Source organism: Scyliorhinus torazame, chromosome 7, assembly GCF_047496885.1.
Source record: "Scyliorhinus torazame isolate Kashiwa2021f chromosome 7, sScyTor2.1, whole genome shotgun sequence".
NCBI lineage: Eukaryota > Metazoa > Chordata > Chondrichthyes > Carcharhiniformes > Scyliorhinidae > Scyliorhinus > Scyliorhinus torazame.
In genome coordinates, this window is record NC_092713.1 from 126,725,001 (window position 1) to 126,748,017 (window position 23,017).

At 41.6% G+C, this 23,017-nt stretch overlaps 1 protein-coding gene across 1 annotated transcript in view; it reads left to right on the forward strand.

Moving 5' to 3' along the window:
• Nucleotides 1–23,017, forward strand: part of zbtb41 (zinc finger and BTB domain containing 41) — a 42,395-nt gene that overhangs the window by 7,457 nt on the left and 11,921 nt on the right. Inside the window, exons 2-7 of the mRNA XM_072511475.1 lie at nt 8,280–9,606; nt 10,080–10,287; nt 13,020–13,089; nt 13,206–13,353; nt 19,910–20,039; nt 21,771–21,866. Coding sequence (XP_072367576.1) covers nt 8,445–9,606; nt 10,080–10,287; nt 13,020–13,089; nt 13,206–13,353; nt 19,910–20,039; nt 21,771–21,866 — 1,814 coding nt within the window. The 5' untranslated portion in view covers nt 8,280–8,444. The remainder of the gene's footprint in view (nt 1–8,279; nt 9,607–10,079; nt 10,288–13,019; nt 13,090–13,205; nt 13,354–19,909; nt 20,040–21,770; nt 21,867–23,017) is intronic.

Consider the following 23,017-nt stretch of genomic DNA (forward strand, 5'->3'; position numbering starts at 1 on the left):
GTGCTGGTAAACAAGCGGGTGGCGTTTGAGATGGGAAACATTGTGGCAGACATGGCGGGACGGTTCGTAATAGCAAGTGGGAAGCTGGAGGGGATGCCGGTGGTTTTGGTGGCACGGTAATACAGTGGTTAGCACTGTTGCTTCACAGCACCAGGGTCCCAGGTTCGATTCCCGGCTTGGATCACTGTCTCTGCGGAGTCTGCACGTTCTCCACTTGTCTGCGTGGGTTTCCTCCGGGTGCTGTGGTTTCCTCCCACAAGTCCCGAAAGACGTGCTGTTAGGCAATTTGGACATTCTGAACTCTCCCTCAGTGTACCGAACAGGCGCCAAGTGTGACGACTAGGGGATTTTGACAGTAACTTCATTGCAGTGTTAATGTAAGTCTACTTCAACAATAATAAAGATTATTATTATTATGCTTATGCCTTAAACTAGGTCAATGTGGAGTTTGAGGCGGGTGTTGGGGAAGATCCCGGACAATGACTCGCAACCGGTTGATCATTTGCCGGGGGGGACGGGGACGGGACTTTAACTTGGTCATTGAACCAGGTCTGGACTGGTCGGGCCTGAGGTCGGGGAGGGGGTGGCGGAGTAGGAGCTGAAGGGTTCATGGAGCACATAGGGGGGTGGGGTGTCGTGGAGGTTAGGGAGACCGAGGGCGAAGGAGTTGTCGTTCTTCTCCCACGTGCACCGGGTGTATTACCGGATGTTTTGTTTCGAGGTGGACAAGATGCTGCTGGTGGGAGCCATCGACTTGGGGTACTCTGCGATCGTGGTTTCTGACCATGCGCCACACTGGGTAGATTTGCGGGTGGACCTGGGGTTGGGGGGGCTTGGGGGGTGGGGGGGGTGGGAGAGGGCATTGCACCCGCAGCGGAAGTTGGAAGTGGGGTTACTGGCGTATAAGGAGGTGTGCGAGTGGGTGAGGGCTGCCATCCGGGGGTATGTGGGACTGAATGATACAGGGGAGGTCCCGGCCACCACGCTTTGGGTGGCGCTCAAGGAAGTGGTTCGGGGGAGTTCATTTCAATCTGGGCTCAAATCAGCAGCGATGGCATGGCTGGTTGACGAGATTTTGTGGCTGGACAGGAGGTACTTGGAGGCCCCGGAGGCAGGGTTGCTGAAGGAGAGGCAGAAGCTCCAGATGGAGTTTGGGCTGGTGTCCACGGGGAAGGCGGCAGGGCAGCTGCGCTAGGGACAGTGTATGAGTACACGGAGAATGCTAGTCGGATGCTGGCCCACCAACTTAGGAAGCAGGAGACAGCGAGGGAGATTGGAAGGGTGAAGGATGGGAGGGGTAAAGGTGGCACTGGATCCGATGAGGGTGAACTGAGTATTTGAGGAATTTTATAGGAAGCTTTATGAATCGGAGTCGACGGTCAGGGGGGTAGGGAATGCGGCGTTTCCTGGATGGGTTGGCGTTCCCCAAGGTGGAGGAGGAACTGGTGGAGGAGCTGAGGGCCTCCATTGGACTGGTGGTGATGGAGAGTATGGGGCCTATGCAGGCAAGGAAGGCCCCAGACCCAGATGGGTTCCCAGTGGAATTTTATAAGTCGTTTGGGGGGAACCTGGGGCCTCTGCTGGTGAGGGCATATAATGTGGCAAGGGAAAAAAGGGGAACTCCCCCTACATTATCGCAGGCGTCCGTTTCCCTAATACTGAAGAAAGATAAAGATTCGGAGCCGTGTGGGTCCTACCGCCCGATAATGTTATTAAAAGTGGACGCTATGGGTCCCAAGGCGCACATGACGGTGGCCAGGATGAGTAGTTTTTTGAGGGGATAGACGATAAGTGTGGGCGGTGCGCGGGAAGGCCTCTAAACCAAGATCACATGTTCTGGGCATGTCTGAAACTGAAGGGGTTCTGGCAGGGGTTTGTGGATGGAATGTCTGAGGTGTTGAGGGGGAAGGTGGTCCCAAGTCCAGAAGTGGCGATATTTGGAGTGTCGGAAGACCCGGGAATCCAGGAGCGAGAGAGGCCAATGTCCTGGCCTTTGCCTCGCTGATAGCACGGAGACGGATTTTGATTGGGTGGAGGGACTCGAAGCCACTGAAACTGGGAGTATGGATGAGTGACCTGGCGGAATTCCTGAGGTTGGGAAAAAAATGAAATTTGTCTTGAGAGGGTCGGTCGATGAGTTTGCCCGGACCCGGGTGGAAGCCGTTCATCGATTTCTTCGAGGATTGAGGTGTCAGGAAGGGGGGTGGGGAGATAAAGGGGTTAAAATGGGGAAGGCAGGGTGGGAAGGACAGGGAGGGGTGGGTGTTGATTAGCTAGTTATTTATTATGATCCTATTTGTGCTGCCCCTTGTTTATGTATTTACTGTTTATATAAATGCCTTAATAAAAATACAAAAAAAAAAATCTGCCTTCCTATTTTTGTTACCAGAGTGCTCACATTTATTCGTGTTACACAGCATCTGCTATGCATTTCTTGCATATTTATGTTCTTGTATTCTGGAAGGCTAAATGAAAAATGTTTACTAAATCAATTATATTGTTCAAAGAAAGCTTTCGGTAATTTGTGACATTGAATTTGTACTAATGTCCAAATTATCAATTGGCTGGAATTTTCTTTTTTTTTAATAAACGTTTTATTGAGATATTTCTTTGGCATTTCAACAGCAACAAAATCAACAATATGTATAACAAGAAAAATATAAACATAGTGCAAATTCCGCCTCCCTCTACCACAGGTCTTGCCATTACTTACCCCCCTAACCTACACTAACCTAACCCCCCTCCCCTTTTCTGCTGACGATTAGTTCTCCGCGAGGAAGTCGACGAATGGTTGTCACCTCCGGGCGAACCCCAGCAGAGACCCTCGCATGGCGAACTTAATTTTCTCCAGGCAGAGGAAGCCTGCCATGTCTGAAAGCCAGGTCTCTGATTTTGGGGGCTTTGAGTCCCTCCATGCCAGCAATATACGCCTCCGGGTTACCAGGGAAGCAAAGGCCAGAACATCCGCCTCTCTTTCCTCCTGGATTCCTGGGTCCTGCGAGACCCCAAAAATCGCCACCTCCAGACACATCCAAAAATCGCCACCTCCAGACACATCCAAAAATCGCCACCTCCGGACTCATAATTGGCTGGAATTTTCTGGTTGTTCACTCTGGTGGGATCTTCCGGTCCCACCGATGGCGCACCCTCACCACAGGTTTCCCGGCGGCAAGGGATGCATTCAACAAGAAACCCCATTGACAAGGGCGGGACTATTAGATCCTGCCGGTGGCCAATGGCAGGCCGCCTTCATAGTGGATTGCGCAGAAAATTCCACCCAGTGTGTTTTCTTTTTAATTCCAATTCTCACATTATAAACACACTGCTTTTTAAGAGTCGTGTAAAATTCATGCTTAAACCGATAAGCCAGTTTTAAGCAAATAGTTAACTTTCCCTGAGAATATAGACGTATATGTATGGTATAATAAAACACAATTATTTGTTTCATTGTTCTTAGACAGATGAGTCAAGGTTATTAATTATTACCTTTATCTCGCACAAGTCCAGAAATATAAAAACATAAGATCACTAATATCATGGCTGATCAGATCTTGGTCTCAGCGCCACCTCCCTGCCTGTTCCTCCAAACCCTTAACTCTCCTATGGTTTGAGGTTGACCACCTTGGCCTTGAATGTATTGGTTGACTCCTCCTTTGCCGCTCTCTGGGTTAGAGCATTCCAAAGATTCAGCACCCTCTGTCAGAAGAAAATCTTCCTCATCTCCCTCTTCAATGGGCGATCCTTTATTCTGAAACTATGCCCCTTAGTTTTGGATTCCCTCACAAGGGGGAACATCTCAGTACCTACTTTTAAATCATTTAGAATCTTCTGTTTGAATAAGATACCTCTCATTCTTCTAAACTCCAATCAGTACAGATCCAACCTGCTTGCCCTTCCCCCATAAGAAAACCCCCTTCCTCTCTGGATTCAGCCTAGTCAACCTACTCTGAGCTGCCTCCAATGCAAGTATATCCTTCCTTAAATAAGGATACCAAAACTATATGCAGTACTCTCAACAATGCCCTATTCTTCCCTCCTTTTATACTTCATCCCCCTTACAACATTATTTTTGCTTTTCTAATTATTTGCTGTACCTACATTCTGACAGTTGGGGATCCTTATACAAGGACACCCTGGTTCCTCTACTGCAGCATTCTGTAATCTCTCTCCGTTTAAATAAAATGTTGCCTTTCTATTCTTCCTACCAAAAGTGGTAACCTCATATTTTCCCACATTTGCTCCATCTGCCAAGTGCTGTTCACTCACTTGACCATTTTGTATTCTCTTTCAGATTTTTTGTGAATTTCTTCTCACTTGCTTTCCGCCTGTCTTTGTATTGTCAACACAGTTGAGTCCAATAACTCAGTCTGTTAATCCAAATCATTAGTACAGATTGTAAATAGTTGAGGCCCCAGCACTAATTTCTGTGGCATCCCATTAGTTTGCCAACTTGAAAATGACTTATTTCACCCGGCTCCTTTTCTTGCAAGATAATCAATCCTCTACCAGTGTTAGTACTGTATATACTTGTGTAAAAGTTGACTCAATCAATTTTACCCTAAAAAATTTAGTTTTACATATACTCATGCCAAAGTTGATCCTGCGTTTTCAGGGATAAAAGCGTCAAAATTGCAGAACCAAACTATAATCTCTGCAATCACATCAAAACCTTCAATTCATTATTCCTTAAAACTCATCCGAGACTTCTCAGACAACACTTTCCAAACCTATGACCGCTGCCATCTGGAAGGACAAGGGCAGAAGATGCATGGCAACACCACCATCTGGAGGTTCCCCTCCAAACCACACCATTCTGACTTTGAAATATATCGCTGTTCCTTCACTGTTGCTGGGTCAAAATCATTTATCTCTCTTCAACTCCCCCCCCCCCCCCCCCCCCCTCCCTCCCCAACAGCATTATGGGTGTACCTACACCACCTGGACTGCAGCAGTTCAAGAAGGCAGCACACCACCACCCTCTCAAGGGGCATTGAAGATGAGCAATAAATGCTGGCCTGGATAACAATGCCCACATCCCATGAATGGATATATTTTTAAAAGTTGCACAAACCATAATCCTCCAGTTTGTATTTGTCAATCAAGGCAGGAAGAATGTAGACTGGTTTCGTTTTTTGGGGGTAGGAACTTAACAATCGGAGAAGTGTAATAAATAGTGCACATGGAAACAGGATGTAGCCTCGACCCCTGTCTCTCACAGCTCCTTTACTCCATTAGTACCCTCAGCAAGATGGGATGGACAAGGCACCTGCAAATACCTGCCCACCCCAGCCGAATATTGTAAACGAGCATGTGGAATAACTTTTGATGTTGCGTGTATCTTTGTAATCCAAGTAGATAAAACATTTTTATGTGGGTAAATAAAAATTGGAAACAGGATGTAGGGACCAACTTGCAGAGCAAACATTAAACAAATTTCCTGGTCTTTTCTTATCAACCCTTTCGGCCTCGCTGGGGGGGGATGAGCGGAGTTTCAACCTTGCCAATCGTGCCGTTGTGAATGCTGACTCAAGGTCGGCGGTGGCGCAGTGGTTAGCATTGCTGCCTCACGGCACTGAGGACCCGGGTTCGATCCTGGCCCCGGATTATTGGCATGTGGAGTTTGCACATTCTCCCTTTGTCTGCGTGGGTCTCACCAGTGTTAAGATTTTTCAGTTGTACAGCTGTCTCTTTCCTTGATCCCCAAGCAACATTGAAAGTGTAGACCCAGCCACTGATGCTGCTTCCTCATCTGGATTGTGGGTGTTGAGGAAGGCTTGTTAATAAAAGCACAGGGAAAGAGAGCGAGAGAGAGACATCAAATGGCTGGTATAGTGTCACTTCCCCCACTACCTTATGGATTCTTTTGAGAGCTATGTCAGGAGTGCCGGACGGATATGCTTTAGTTGAAAGTAAACCCCTTGAAAGCATCTCTATAAACATTAGCCCTCTTAATGTTTTGCCCAATGAATGAATCTCAGAAATTTCACTTTTGCATGAGTATTTATGGTACATTACCCCAGCACTATGAGCTCCTACCATGTGCAGTAATTTGTATGTGGCACCATATTGAATGCCTTTTTGAATTGTCACGGAGGGGAGGGGCTTTAATTTAAAACTGATTTCTCTTCTCGTCACCTTTCTTTACACAGCTGTTTTAGATTTTCCCCGTAAAAGTGGTGGTATATTTTCTCCAAACCCTTACGTTTTGAAGTGATCCAATCGTCTATTAATAACCCCATAACAAAATCGAATTAGGGTAAAATCAGACGGTTTGTTGATATAGCAACATCAAAACATGGGAAGAAGGTTCGCAATGTGTTTTTTTGCATTCATACAATAAAAGAGGGATAAGCACAAAAAGAGACACAGGCCAAATAACAGAGACAAAATAAAACTTCCATCAAAGGTGTATAACTTAAGAGAGGTTAGCAAGCTGATGTGGGTAATCCACTTTTCCAGTAGCACTGACTTCCACAACAGGAAGAGCACTTAGAGATGAATTAGTCTTGTAGTATGCACTAAGTTCAGACTTTCAAGTAGAAACAGTGTAGATCAGGGCCAGGCAATTTAAACCTAGACAAAGCTCTAGGTTTGCTGTTATTTGGTTTATGGAAGATGGCAGAATGTCTCCTTTAGCTTCACAAGGCAATATTATAGGTTCTAGCAACTTTTGGGGGGTGTTTAGTAAATTTGTCAATCATGTTGTCCCTTTCATAAAACTCTGGTTAGCTCTGCTTGATTATACAGGTCAGGTATCCTTTATCTGAAACCCTAGGGGCCAATTGTGTTTCGGAATTCAGATATTTTCGTATGCACCAAAAATATGGTAAAGTTGCCAGAGTCCCAGATGACAATAGGGTGCTTTCTGCTTTGAGGGGAAGAGGTGACTGGTGGTGATTTAACCTGAGGATCACAACACCTCAGGTGAGGGGCAAGGTAGAGAAGGCGGGCCTACATGAATAACCTCAACCAGTATGGGCATTAAACCCTCGCCGTTGGCCTTGTTCTGCATCACAAACAGATGTCCAGCCAACAGAGCTAAACCAACACTTTCACACCCTTCTTTCTGACCAGTTAACAATGATTACACCTGCAATGTTATATTTCTTTGTTTTATTAATATACAAATGAACTATATAGCTATCCAAAAAATAGGTTTGGTTTTCAGATGTACGGATAAAGGATATTCAACCTGTCGTCTGATTTTCTAAATGCCCTGCTACTACTTCCTTAATAATGGATTCCAAACATTTCTCAGTGACAGATGTTAAGCTAACTAGCTTTTCGTTTCTTTTTTTCTGTCTCCCACCTTTTTTGAATATGGATGTCATATTTGTGGTTTTCCAGTCTGCTCAGACCTTTCCAGAATCTATGGAATTTTGGAAGATTACAACCAATGCATCCACCATCTCTGCAGCCACTTCTTTTAAGGTCCAGGGGACTTGTCAGCCATTAGTCCCATTAGTTTGTCTAATCCTTTTTCTGTTGTGATGATTTTAGCTCCCTCCCTTTTGCACACTGATGTTCTACTCTTATTCTGATGCTTTTATTGTCTTCTGCCATGAAGTTAAATACAAACTATTTATTCAGTCTCTGCAATTTCCTTATTTCTCATTATTTATTCCCCAGACTCAGTCTCTAAGGGCATTACATTTACTTTAGCCACTGTCTTCCTTTTTATGTGATCGGAGAAACTCTTACTGTCCTTTTAAAAAATGTCCGAGTTTGCTTTCATAATCTACTTTCTCCCTATTTTTTAAGTCATCCTTTGCTGCTTTCTACAAAATTCCAAATCTTCTGGTCTACCACTAATCTTTACAACATTGTATGCCTTTTCTTTCAATTTGATACTTTCCTAAGTTAGCCATATATGGTTTGCCCTACTCCTAGCCTTTCTTTCTCAATGGTATATATCTTTGAGAATTTCTCTGTAAATTGCTTATATACTGCCTTCACTTTTAATCTGTTTTCCTAGTCCACTTTAGCCAACTCTCTCCTCAAACCTTTTCAATTGCCTTTATTTTAGATTAAGACAGTAGTTTCAGAGCCACGTTTCCCACCCTCAAACCAAGCCTGAACTTCTGTTGTGTTATGATCACTCTGCCCTAGAAGATCCTTTGCTATCAGATCATTAACCAACCCTGTCTCATCATTGCACCAGTTTGCCAACTCTGCATAAGCACTTTTTAAAAAAAATTGAGTTAACTAGTATTCATTGCAACACTCAAAGGCATGGGCCTTTCTTATTGTAATAATCTGTTTGGGTGATTTCCTTGCAGGCTTGATGAATATCGCAACCATACTAAGAAGATTGTGCAGTATGAGATCATCTTGTATCAGTCAGAATTACAATCAAATTTTATATTAAAAGAACGTATTTTTGTTCTACAATGATATTCCACTATCTGTCAGCAGACTGAAAAGTCATAGCTGCTGCAATTTTCATGAACATCATGTCTCAGAATATTGACATTTCTCAGAAAATTAGTTCAAATTTAACTGGAGCACCCTGTAAAGACGTTTTCTTAGATTTACAGACATCAAAATTTGAAAATCTCTGCTATGGCCCCAGATCAATACAAGGCCTTTCAAACGTTGCAGACAATCTAGAGATTCCTTTAGGACCATCCTCACCAATTGTACATCTGAGGTCCCTGTTGCATAACAAAAATCTATTGAAATATATGAACGATGATCGACTCACGCAGTCACCTTTCTGTGACCTCGTTATCATGGTAGAAGGGAAGCATTTTTGTGCTCATAAGGTGGTTGTTGCGGTGGGTAGCAGTTATTTCCATGCTTGTTTAAGCAAAAACCCCAAAATGGGTAGTATCCAATTGGACCATATAAGTTATTACGTTTTCCATCACTTGTTGGAATTTCTGTATACGTCTGAATTCTTCATACAGGAAAATGATATCCCTTCAGTTTTGGAAGCGGCACAGTTTCTTGACATTATGGATGCAGTTAAATTGTTGACTGGTAACGAAAATGTGTCCAGGTCAAGCCAAACAGACTTGCTCACTGTAAATGACCAGTGTTTGGAAGAAAATAATTCTTTTGAACCTACTGCCAAATCACAAAATGTGTGCACCTTCTGCAGTAAAAGTTTCTGTTATAAAAAATCCCTGGAAAACCATATAGTTAAAGCTCACGGTGCCAGTTCTGCCATGCAAGAAGAAAGTGCTGATGCCGCAAAGAGCGAACTTTCTACAAGGAGGTGGTCGACTCGTTCTCGCAAGTGCCCAGCAAAGTTTGACAGTAAAAGTAATGATGACAACACGGATGTGTCTGAAGATGACCTTTCCAGTAAAAATGGCAGTGCTACAGAGAAGCACGATGACTGTGAAGGAATAGAGAGTGAAGATGAAATAGAAGGAGTTGAAATAAAATTTGAGGAAGAAATGGAAAGGGAGGAAGAAATGGAAAGGGAGGAAGAAATGGAAAGGGGGGATGAGAATGACAAAGAAACCGATGAGGATGAGACTCTCGATGCAGAAGAAATTGAGCAAAATATTCCTAAGGAACTAGATCCAGTCATTTCACAGTCTGGGAGCAAGAAAACACTCCAGTGTCCGAAATGTGATAAAAGTTTTGATCGAATAGGTTGGTAAGATAAACAATCCTTGTTCTTTTGGAGTTTTTGTGTTGCCTATTGCTGCCACTTAGTAGGATGTGACCCCCTTGTAGAAACAAACTCAAGAGTTTAAAATTATTTTAAATTTGACCTAAAACAGATGATCTCAATTTTAATTTTCCACTTGTGACTTAAAAACTAAAATTTGACATATATTTATTTGCACATAATTCCAATTTACAATACTTGATATGTGATATATAAATCATTTTTTCATTTTGTTGTGAAGAAGTGCCTGAGTCCCGTTGTTGATGGCATATCTAAGATTAAGAACTTGAACTGGTGGGGGCTATTGTGAATGAAAACTGTGTGCTGTCCTCTGTGTTGCATTGAATTGAATGCATGTGTCGACTATGCTCTTAAGAATCCAGTCGTTTACTGCAAACTTTCTGTACCTTAATCTTATATACTGACTTTCCTAATTACATATTGAATTTTATAGGAAAATATGAATGCCACACTCGTGTGCATACAGGGGAAAAACCTTTTGAATGTGATATTTGTAATCAACGTTACTCCACCAAATCCAATTTAACTGCTCACAGAAAGAAGCATAATACACAAGCTGCTATTCAAAGAAAAGAACAAAAATGTCCATTCTGTAACAAGCTGCATGCAAGCAAAAAAACATTAGCAAAGCACGTGAGGAGGTAAGTGTAAACTGTTGATTATATCCTGTTTAAGTATTTGCATGTCCCTCTGCGTCCTGCACCTTATGGCAGCCAAATTGCATCTGGATTGTCCAAGGGGAACCAGTGTTTACCATTTTTTGATTTTTCTTGGGCTAGTACCAAATTTTGGCAATGTAGTTATTAAATTAGAACTGTTTTCAAATTAACAAATGTGCTCAAATAATATTAAAATAGTTAATGAATATTGCTGAGAAAATTGCCCTCTTCCTTTAAAAGAAAGGTTTGCGTTTATACACTGTAGTGTCTTTCACATATGTAGGTGTCTTTTTTGCTATATAGTTATTGTGATGTTAACACGTGGCAGTCAATTTGCATAGAGCAAGCTTTCACAAATGTGAAAATGACCAGATAATCTGTTTCTGCAATGTTGTTTGAGGGATAAATATTGGCCTGGACACTGCAGATAACTCCCTGCTCTACTTATAACTGTTTCTATCAACTGGAGAAGGTAGGTGGTCCTCGCTTCGTGGGGATTGTGTTTTTAGAAAACCGTACGAATGGGAAACATGTTTTACAATGGGAGCCAATTAGGTAAGTTCCAAACACAAATTTGGTACAAATAGGGAAGTAAAGACAATAAAAATAATGTTTTGAATAAATATAGGGATGTCCCGCTGTTTAATAAAATAAATATTTATTTTTCACATTTAACCTTACTATAAAGTTCTGAGAAGTTGGTGGAGATTTCCTTCAAGGGGGAGGTACAGCGCGTGGATGACGTGGTTGATGTAAATGCTGATGTGGCAGTAGATTTCAATAAAGGGTATTTTTGGCTGCTTTGCCTTTTGCTTTTCAACCTTGTAAAGTTCTCAGTAAGGAACAGTAGCCACGTTGATTGCTCTACAAAATACAATGCTGCTTTCCATGTTTGTGTCGTAACCTGTCGCCTGTTTTTTCAATTCTTCAGCTGATCTTATGAGGTATGTCATCACCTTTGGTGTAAATTAAACCTTCTTCCACCACCTCTTTACATTCGCTTAATTTCATCAGTTTCACTAATTCTTCTTGATTAGACTGAAGCAAGTCTTCTACTTCATCTGTGGCCAAATCTTCAAATCCCTCTCCTCCAACTTCTTTTGCCAACTCACTAATCTTGGTTACTTCAGCATCCACATTGGGGAACCGTTTGAAATCATTCACAGTCTCAGACCAAATTTCTTTTCTGGCATAGTTAATTTTCTGATGTAATCTCCTCCACCAACTTCACATTATGAAGTCCAAATGCTTTTTAAGGCAATCAAACTGTCCTGTGCTGGCGAAGAATTATGTGGAATGTGAAGTAGACATTCCTTCTTCATTGCCACTCGTGGAACCAGCATTACTCTCTTTACTACATTTTCTGTGCTGGTACAATTAAAGTGCCTTCTTTCTAATAATTGGATCATTAACTGGGATTTTTAAAAATGCTGGTGCTCTAACAACACATGAAGTAACTGCTCTCTTTCTTACAAGCGTGGATCTCTCCTACTTACAAAAGTTAACCTGGCAATATGACTAGCAGGAACACTAATACTGGCCCTAATTCTATCTTCAGACTGCCTAATGTATCTAATTGTAAATTTATTAACATGATTCCCTGGCCAGCATGGTATCACTGCTGCTGCTTTCCTGCTTATTTAATATTGTCGCTTTTTGGCAACTGTCATCACTTTTCTCCGACATTTATTGTTTGTTTCATATACACTCATTTATCAATGATGATAACTTAAAGATTGTCTGGTTACTGTATTGTACTGGAGACACAAATGAAATCATAACAATTATTTTTAAAATAAATTTAGAGTACCCAATTATTATTTTTTTCCAATTAAGGGGCAATTTAGCCTGGCCAATCCACCTCACCTACACATCTTTGGGTTGTGAGGGTGAAACCCACGCAGACACGGCGTGAATGTGCAAACTCCACACGGACAGTGATCCAGGGCCGGGATTCGAACCCAGGTCCTCAGCGCCGTAGGCTGCAGTGTTACCCACTGCGCCACGTGTCACCCAAAAATCATAACAATTATGAACACCATGCACAAACACTCCAGTAAGCAAATCAGCAGATGACGCAGTGAACATCTAGTCCAGGAAATGCATGTGGACACCCTTTTTTAAAATCTTAATTTCATGCACTTTTTTCGACTTTTTGACATTTTCTCCAACTTTTCTTCCAGTTTCCTTTCTCTGGAAACGGCAGATAAGCAAACATTGGATCCGCGTTCTGTGAAATTATATTCATTATGTTTCAGTCAGATAAAGCAGATTTGCATATGGTGAAGATACAAATGGCAGAACTTTACTGTGACAAACAGATGTCGTATATAATTCAATCAACACTATTATTTTATGGCAATGTTGAATAACACACCCCTATATTGTGGTTTCACCAGCTTGCTATGTCAAGATGTGGAATAATGGCAAAAGAATTAAAGAAGTGGTTAAATACTTTTTATTGTTCCCCAAGTATACTCTATATAATAAATGTAAAACTGTTTAGGTCTTAAGATATGTTAAAGCATCAAACACAACAATGAGGGGATGATGAAATATTCAGATGAACTATCTGTTGAGGATTTGCAGTTTAGAACACGATTCCCTGTGAAATATTTGCCAAAAATTGTTTGTCTTTTTAAGTGTGATATTATCCATATCTTCACTTGTAATGGCAATAGGACTCTAATTTATCTGATTGGGAATGTTTCCAGATTCCATCCAGCTAACATACAAGAGTTTTTTGCTGCCAGAAAGAAGAAAAGTGAAGCCTGGAAGTGTGAAGTAAGTATTATTTCTGTTCTACCCCCCTGCCACCTGCCGTTCCAACCTCCAGAATGACATGTATATGTGCTACCAGTTTCTGTGATGATTCTTCATTGCTTTTCTTTTGGTCATAGCAATGTAACAAAACCTTCACACGGAGGCCTCATCTTGAGGAGCACATGATCCTTCACACACAGGATAAACCATTCAAATGTAGTTACTGTGAGGAACATTTCAAATCAAGATTTGCAAGACTGAAACATCAGGAAAAGTTTCATCTGGGTATGGATAAGTCTGACAAATAAAACGTTAAATCATAGAATTTATCATAGAATTTAGAGTGCAGAAGGAGGCCATTTGGCCCATCGAGTCTGCACCGGCCCATGGAAAGAAATGAAAGAAATCGCCCAAGAACTTGGGTGCCATTTCATTCCAAAACTAGTTTTGATTATGTGTTCGTGTTTACCATTTAGTTTCATAATTTAGTCTGAAAGTAGTTCATTTCTGGCAATTGTTACAATTTAATTTTTTACAGAACATTTTTTGTCCATACCTGCAGCTTGTCCTTACAATTCAGAGGTTTATTTGAAATTTAATGCAGAGAAGTATGAATTTATTTATTTTGGTCAGAGGAACACGGAGAGACAATATAATGGTACAATTCTAAAAGGTGTGCGAGAGTTGAGGGACCCTGAGGGTATATGTGCATAAATCATTGAAGGTGGCAGGACAGATTTAGAGATTAGGGAATAAAGCATAGAGCATCCTCTGCTTTAATAATGGGGACATAGCACATAAAAGCAAGAAACGTATATTAAACCTGTATAGAACATTGGTTTGCTTTCAGCTGGAGTATTGCTTCCAGTTCTGGGTGCCACACTTTAGGAAAGATGTGACGGCATTAGAGAGTGCAGAAAAGATTCACAAGAATGATTCCAGGAACTTTATTTCTATAGATAGGTTGGAGAAGTTGGAATTATTCTCCTTGGAGGAGAGAAAGTTGAGAGGAGATTTGATAGAGGTATTCAAGGGGCCTTTGATGAGGGGCATGGATGAAGTAGACCTGGGAGGATCGAGAACAAGGGGGCATATAATTCAGTTATTTGGCAAAAGAAGCAATGACAACATGAAAAGCTTTCTCAAGCAACGAGTGGGTAGGATCTGGAATGCCTGAGAGAATGGTGGAGGCAGATTCAATTGAGGCATTTAAGAAGGAATTAATTGTTATCTGAAAAGGAAGATTGTGCAGGGCTACGAGGAGAAGATGGGGAAGTGGCACTAGGTAACTTGTTTCTGTGGAGAACCGGCACAGATACAATGAGTCTTCCTATGCTTTAACAATTCTGTAATTTTAAGTGACCGTCCCTTCAGCATCAGCAGACCTGTGGGTTAACAACTGCCCTACACGCAATAAACCGTTGATTAGATTAAATGTAGTTTTGTACTGCATTACTACTTTCAATTGTTGCCCATTAAATGCAGGCAGAAGAGATAGAATAATCAATACTTGTGGTCGTATTGCTAGTACAGCAACATGAAACATACATATCCTTGTCTGATTTTTGCGATCTAAAGAATATAGAACAAATCCTAGCAGAAATAAATGTAGTTTCCAACAAATTCTATTGTGAATATAATTGTGTCTGCTGAGATTAGTTGGTGGCACTTTTGCTTATAATTCAGATGATTGTGTTCGATTCTACAATGGATTTGAACAAGTAATCTAAGCTTAACTTCAGTGAATACTTGATTGTGCTGCATTGTTTAGATAAATATCAGATGAGATGTTCAGGCAAGGACTTGTTTTATTGCCTGCTGAGATGGACTTAAAAGATCCCATGATGCTACTTGAGAAAGAATGAAGTAGCTGTACTTTAAAAACAATCCATTGGTTGCAAAGTTCATAAGACATAGGAGCAGAATTAGGCCATTTGGCCCATCGAGCCTGCTCCGCCATTCTATCATGGCTGATATGTTCCTCATCTGCTACCTACAATATTACAGGCCAAGAGCTGGATTGCGAAATCAGCCAGAGCATCTCCTCCCTAGAACACATGACCTAGGAGCGGGAGTAGGCAATTTAGCCCCCGGGCCTAATGCCCTCAATGTGATCATGGCTGATCCCATCCTGGCCTCAAATCCACCGCCCTGCCCATTCTCTATAATCCTTCAACCCTTACCAATTAAAAATCTGTCTAACTCCTCCTTAAATTTACTCACTGTCCCAGCATTCACTGCACTCTGGGGTAGCGAATTCCACAGATTTGAGGAGAAGTTTTTCCTCAAATCTGTTTTAAATTTGCTACCTCTTATTCTAAGATTATGATCTCACGTTTTAGAATGCCCCACAAGAGGAAGCATCAGCTTCACGTCTACTGTATCCATACCTTATAGCATCTTGTATACCTCAATTATACTTCCCCTCATTCTTCTAAACTCTAGAGTATAGGCTTAAACTGTTCAATCTCTCCTCACCCGACAAACCCCTCATCTCTGGAATCAATCTAGTGAACCTCATCTGAACTGCCTTCAATGCCACTGCATCTTTCCTCAAATAAGGGGACCAAAACTGTGCACAATACTCCAGGTGCGGTCTTACTTGTGGGCAGCACGGTAGCATTGTGGATAGCACAATTGCTTCACAGCTCCAGGGTCCCAGGTTCGATTCCGGCTTGGGTCACTGTCTGTGCGGAGTCTGCACATCCTCCCCGTGAGTGCGTGGGTTTCCTCCGGGTGCTCCGGTTTCCTCCCACAGTCCAAAGATGTGCAGGTTAGGTGGATTGGCTGTGATAAATTGCCCTTAGTGTCCAAATTTGCCCTTAGTGTTAGGTGGGGTTACTGGGTTATGGGGATAGGGTAGAGGTGTTGACCTTGGGTAGGGTGCTCTTTCCAAGAGCCGGTGCAGACTCGATGGGCCGAATGGCCTCCTTCTGCACTGTAAATTCTATGATTTACTTCTATGATTTACCAGTGCCTTGTATAGTTGCAACAACACTTCCTTACCTTTATACTCAATTCCTTTTGCTATAAATGCCAAAATTCTATTTGCTTTCCTTATTATCTGCTGCACTTGCATGCTCATTTTCTGTGACTCGTGCACAAGGACACGCAGATCCCTCTGAAATGGAGCACCCCAAAGTCTCTCCCCATTTAGATAATAAGTTGCCTTTCCATTTTTTTCGACCAAAATGTATGACCTCACACTTATCCATGTTAAACTCCATCTGCCACATTTTGGCCCACGCTCCTAACCTATCTATATCCATTTGTAAGGTTCTTACTTCCTTATTGCAACTTGTGTCATCTGCAAATTTGGCTATAGAACCTTCTATCCCTGGACCTAAGTTGTTAATATAGATTGTAAATAGCTGTGCCCCAAGGACCGAACCCTGTGCCACCCCACTAGTTACATCTTGCCATCCAGAAAGAAACCCATTTATCCCGACTCTCTGTGTCCTGTCTGTCAGCCAGTTTCCTATCCACGCTAATTACGTTACCCCCCTAATCCCATGTGATCTCACCTTGTGAATTAACCTTCTGTGCAGGACCTTATCAAACGCCTTCCGGAAGTCCAGATATACTACATCTACAGGATCCCCATTATCCACTTTGCTTGTTACATCTTCGAAGAACTCAAGCAAATTCGTCAAACATGATTTACCCTCCATAAAACCATGCTGACTCTGATGGATAATGCTTTGGCTTTCCAAATGTCCTGATATTACGTCCTTGATAATTGATTCTAACAATTTTCCAACAACAGATGTTAAACTAACTGGTCTGTCATTTCCCACATTCTGCCTCCCTCCCTTTTTGAATATGGGTGTTACGTCAGTATTTTTCCAATCCGCTGGAATCTTTCCCGTGTCCATGGAATTTTGGAATAGCATAACCAATGGATCCACTATCTCTGCTTTAACAGGATGTAGGCCATCAAGCCTTGGGGGCCTGTCTGCCCTCAATCCCAGAGTTTGTTGAGTACCGTTTCCCTATTGATGTGGATTGTTCCAGGTTCCACCCTTTCTATTACCTCTGAATTGCCCGTTCCTATAGGAATGGTACCAGTGTCTTCCACTGTGAAAACTGAGGCAAAGTATTGATTTTTAAAAAAAGTTTAGAGTACCCAATTCATTTTTTCCAATTAAGGGGCAATTTAGTGTGGCCAATCCACCTCGACTGCACATCTTTGTGTGGAGGGGCAGCACGGTAGCATTGTGGATAGCACAATTGCTTCACAGCTCCAGGGTCCCAGGTTCGATTCCGGCTTGGGTCACTGTCTGTGCGGAGTCTGCACATCCTCCCCGTGTGTGCGTGGGTTTCCTCCGGGTGCTCCGGTTTCCTCCCACAGTCCAAAGATGTGCAGGTTAGGTGGATTGGCCATGATAAATTGCCCTTAGTGTCCAAAATTGCCCTTAGTGTTGGGTGGAGTTACTGGGTTATGGGGTTAGGGTGGAGGTGTTGACCTTGGGTAGGGTGCTCTTTCCAAGAGCCGGTGCAGACTCGATGGGCCGAATGGCCTCATTCTGCACTGTAAATTCTATGATAATCTATGAAACCCACGCAAACACGGGGAGAATGTGAAAACTCCATACGGACAGCAAACTATTGATTTAGCATCTCTGCCATGTCTGTGTTCCACACCATTAACTCGCCAGTTTCATCTTCCAAGGTGTCAACATTCATTCACCTTAGCGACTCTCTTCCCTTGTATGGACCTGTAGAAGCTTTTGCTATCCTTTTTGATATTTTGTGCTAGTTTTTTGGGAGTAATTTATCTTTGCTTTTTTAATTACGTTTTTAGTATCCCTTTGTTTATGTTTGAAAGTTTCCCAATCTTCCAGTCTACCACTGGCCTTTGCAATATGATATAACTTAGTTTTTGTCTTTATTATGTCCTTGAGCTCCTTGTTTAGCCATGGATGTTTTGTACCCCTCTTCCTATCTTTCTTTCTCACTGAGATATGTTGTGAAGAATTGAGTATCTGCTTAAACAACTGCCACTGCTAATCAGCTGTCCTACCTATACGGGCCAAATCTGACCTTAAGCCTATGTAATTTCCTTTGTTTAATTCCAGAACACTAGTGTGGGACTCCACTTTCTCACCCCTAAACTGAATCTTGAATTCTACCATACTATGGTCACTTCTCCCTAGTGAATCCTTAACTATGAGGTCATTAATTAATCCCTCCTCATTACAAAATACCAAATCGAGAGTAACCTCCTCCCTGGTTGGTTCCTCAACATATTGTTCCAGGAAACAATCTCTAATGCATTCAATTAACTCTGCTTCCAGGCTATCCTTGCCTTTAGGTGCTTTGTGGGCATCCTGGAGAAGTGAAAAGGCATTTTTAAATTCAAGTTCTTCCTGATCAATGAAGTAAATTCAATAATTAGGACCTCTTGGAAAATCTTTCAGTTTTTGTAAAGCAAATTGAAATTTCTCCCTCAAGAAAATAATTAAATATATTGGCTTTCTGAATAGTCAAGTGGTAGGTGGTATCTTTTTTTAATGTGTGATGGGTGATGGAATGTTCTGCACTTTGATGAGTGTAAGATTGCAGCTCTAACAACACTCAAGAAACTTGATACTATCCAGGACAAAGCAGCCTGCTTGATTGGCACCCCATCCACAAACATTCACTCCATCCACCACCAACGCACAGTGACAGCAGTGTGTAGCATCTACAAATTACACTGCAGGAACTCACCAAGGCTCCTTAGACAACACCTTCTAAACCCACAACGTGTAATCTAGAAGGACAAGGGCAGCAACACATGGGAACACCACTACCTGGAAGTTCCCAGCTAACCCACTTAACATCCTGACTTGGAACTATATCATCATTCCTTCACTATCATAGGATCAAAACAGCTTCTTCCCCGCTGTAACCAGACTCCTAAATAACCCTCTTCTGGGCTGACCTGATGCCACTGTATGCTTCATCCGATGCCGGTGTCTATGTATTTACATTGTGGATCTTGTGTTGCCCTATTATGTATTTTCTTTTTATTTTATTTTCTTCTCATGTACTAAATGATCTGTTTGAGCTGCTCACAGAAAAATACTTTTCACTGTACCTCTTTACACGTGATAATAAACAAATCCAAATCCTTGAACTCCTTCCCTAACAGCAAGAGTGTACCTACACCACATGGGCTGCACTGGTTAAAGAAGGTAGCTCATCATTTACCATCTTTAGGATAATTAGGGAAGGGGAATGATGCTGGCCTCGCGCACATTCCATGAATGAATTTTTAAAACTGACTTTACTCACCTTCCCTTCACAAAAAATAAATCAAAAAAACTTTTGATGAACACTTTGATGAACAAAGTAACATTGTGGACAGTCTTATTATCTGAGATGATGTGGACTGTGGGCGCCAATCCACATTAATGTGCAGAGAATAACTTAACATGTTATTGGAGAAGATATTCTATACAAAATATCTGGTTGTTCTCAAGGTAGCCTTGGATAGCAGCTTTAAATTAGAATAGAACAAAGGATGACTGAGTTATCAGTGAGTACTTAAAACATTTAAGCATAACATTCAACAATTACAATTAATGGACTTCTGTTTTTAATCACCCTTTCTCTCACCCACACCAAAATAAAGAGTTAACTGTTGGCCCCTATCCCTTCAAAACAAAATGCACAGGCATTGTGTGAAGAGTGTAAACTAGATCATAGTGTTGGGATCAATTGTGTTTTGTTATTTGAATGGAGTTAAATGTAATGTAGTACAATTTTGACAGTTTGGTACTACAGAACTTCAGACTAATGACCCAAGATTAGTAACTTAAAGCTAACATTGTTAATTTTATTTCTCACATTTTAGGACCCTTTCCATGTGATATTTGCGGTCGCCAGTTTAATGATACTGGGAACCTTAAGCGTCATATTGAATGCACTCATGGAGGAAAAAGAAAATGGACTTGTTTTATTTGTGGGAAATCTGTAAGGGAAAGGTAAAACTAGATGTGATTATTTAAATTAAATACGAAAAATGGTTGCAATTTTTAGGCTCTGTTCAAAACGGCACAGATATATTTTGTTTATTTCTGGTATTTAATAAAAAAAATTAAACTTGTATTTCTAAATCTACTTTACCCAATAGGGTATTTGATCAATGCTACATGATGAAATAGAAACTATAGTAATGTCTAAAAGGCAATATTCATATACAGTGCGTGCTATTATTGTATTCTTCCTTCGCTTTGAGTTGAACTGAGTCTAAAATCAATGCCTATAATTTTGCTGGAAGGGCCCTTCCTGATGATTCCCATATTTCCCCTTTCTTTATTTTTTGCTGTTATCATTTTGATCCATGGATGCTTAATGGACATATATTTTTAAGTCAAGCAGCATAGAGAATGAGGAATCCAAAAAGTTGCAACCTAGTATATGGTGTTAGTATTCAAACAACAAGTGTAAACTAGATCATAGTGTTGGGATCAATTGTGTTTGTTATTTGAATGGAGTTAAATGTAATGTAGTACAATTTTGACAGTTTGGTACGACAGAACTTCAGACTAATGACCCAAGATTAGTAACTTAAAGCTAACCGAGAGATGAGGTGGGACTCAGTTCCATTGGTTGGCTGGTGGTCAATGAATTGGCCGAAAGCCCTGAGGTCGTGATTCGATCCTGACTGAGTGAGATAATTTTCAGAGACCTATGGAAAGCAGAGTTGGGTCCCTGGCACTCTGGGTCAAGATGGTCTGGAATTGACTGTGTCCTAATCCAGGGTTGAAATAACAACATAAACTGAAAAAAGTGAAGAAGGCATTCAACAGAGTGCATGCCTTTGCCACATTGTGTTAACTCAATGTTATTATAATGACTTAGCTCTTCCTTGAGTCTTTTCCCTTCTTCGTTGGTGCGCCTCGGCTATAACGTGAAAAAGAAATATTTTTATTAAAAAGTTCCATCTCTATGACTCTATCTCACTGAGGAGGCTTCAGGTCGATCAATATCCAACAACATGCTCTGAGAATTCTGCTCAAATTTTGTCAGCTGTGAAAAATGACACTACAGAGGTAAAACCATCAACAATATTCTACAGCAATCAATAATCATAGAATTTACAGTGCAGAAGGAGGCCATTCGGCCCATCAAGTCAGCACCGGCTCTTGGAAAGACCACCCTACCCAAGGTCAACACCTCCACCCTATCCCCATAACCCAGCAACCCCACCCAACACTAAGGGCAATTTTGGACACTAAGGGCAATTTATCATGGCCAATCCACCTAACCTGCACATCTTTGGACTGTGGGAGGAAACCGGAGCACCTGGAGGAAACCCACGCACACACAGGGAGGATGTGCAGACTCCGCACAGACAGTGACCCAAGCCGGAATCGAACCTGGGACCCTGGAGCTGTGAAGCAATTGTGCTATCCACAAGGCTACCGTTTCTAAATCAAACAGCCCACATCATTCTATTAAAAAAAGTCAATACATTCCATCTCCTGATATTAATGGATTTAAAAAAATATTCCAGGATCCAGACCCGCATCTTTACCAAAAACTATTCAGTTCTCCCCTTTCTGTATGGTAAATTGAATTTTTTTGAGATATATTGTTTACAGACTAGCAGGAGTAGCGATGTTTAGCTCTGCCCATCTTCGAAAGTCAAGAAAGTACATATCTTGAGCAATCTTCAATTTTTTTTCCTATTTTATTTCTATAATGTACAGAACCACATTAAAAGAACATCTTCGAATCCATAGTGGGGAAAAGCCACATTTATGCAGCATTTGTGGACAGAGCTTCCGGCATGGTAGTTCGTACAGGTAAGAACTTGCTGAAATAAGAAAAGGCCCTTCCTTAGACTCTATGCAATATCATTCTGAAACCCCAGATTTGCCTCTCCCTTCTGCCAAATCCTTTCCTCAGCATTAACATCATGCTGGGGACTGTTCCATGGGTCCCTGGAAACCCTTAGGCTCCAGACCTAATTTTTACTCCCACCAGTCTTGACACCAAAAACCCCATTTCAGAAGGGCAATGAGAACATCACTTATTTGTTTCAATGAGGCCTGGATTTCACAATAAGCTCTATATTTTCCTCTTGCCGAATGTAAGAAAATGATCTGCATCTATTGTAGTTGGAGCTGAGTGTGGATCTTTGACTGATAGGAATCATCTGAAATGTCTGCTCTTTGACAGATTATGTATTTTTCCCACAAAATACCTTGCATGCTTATATTGATTGTGTTTTACATATTAGGGATCATTTTGGGTACGACAGGCTAACTTTCTTTTTATTACAAGCTGTTGTTTGACTGGGTTGGCTTGTTAACATACTGGTATGTGCTTGAGAGCTCTGATCAACTACTGGATGTCGTTGCTTGGATGTTGGTGCATTAAGTCGTTAAACCATTAATATTAATTTATTCAGTGTTGAAAAAGGAAATGCGCGGTAGCTGATAATACATTTTCTGTTCTGCTCTTGTAAGGACAAGACCGTTGTTTTTTTAAAAAAATATATTTTATTGAAATTTTTCAAACAGAAATTTTCACAACTTAATAAAGGAATATACATTAAACGTTATTTAAATAAAATATTAAACTAACAACAAATGAAAAAAGAGATAAACAAAAAGCAAATATCAACAACTGGCAAAAAGCAAAAACCCGGGATAATACTCCCCCCCCCCCCCCCCCCCCCCCCCCCCCCCCCGGGTTGCTGCTGCTGTCCTTTCTGTTTTTCCATTATCTTTCCGCGAGATAGTCACGGAACGGTTGCCACCGCCTGGTGAACCCCTGAGCCGATCCTCTTAACGCATATTTTATTCGTTCCAGCCTTATGAACCCTGCCATGTCATTTATCCAGGCCTCCACGCCCGGGTACTTCGCTTCCTTCCACATAAGTAGAATCCTTCGCCGGGCTACTAGGGACGCAAAGGCCAAGACATCGGCCTCTTTCGCCTCCTGCACTCCC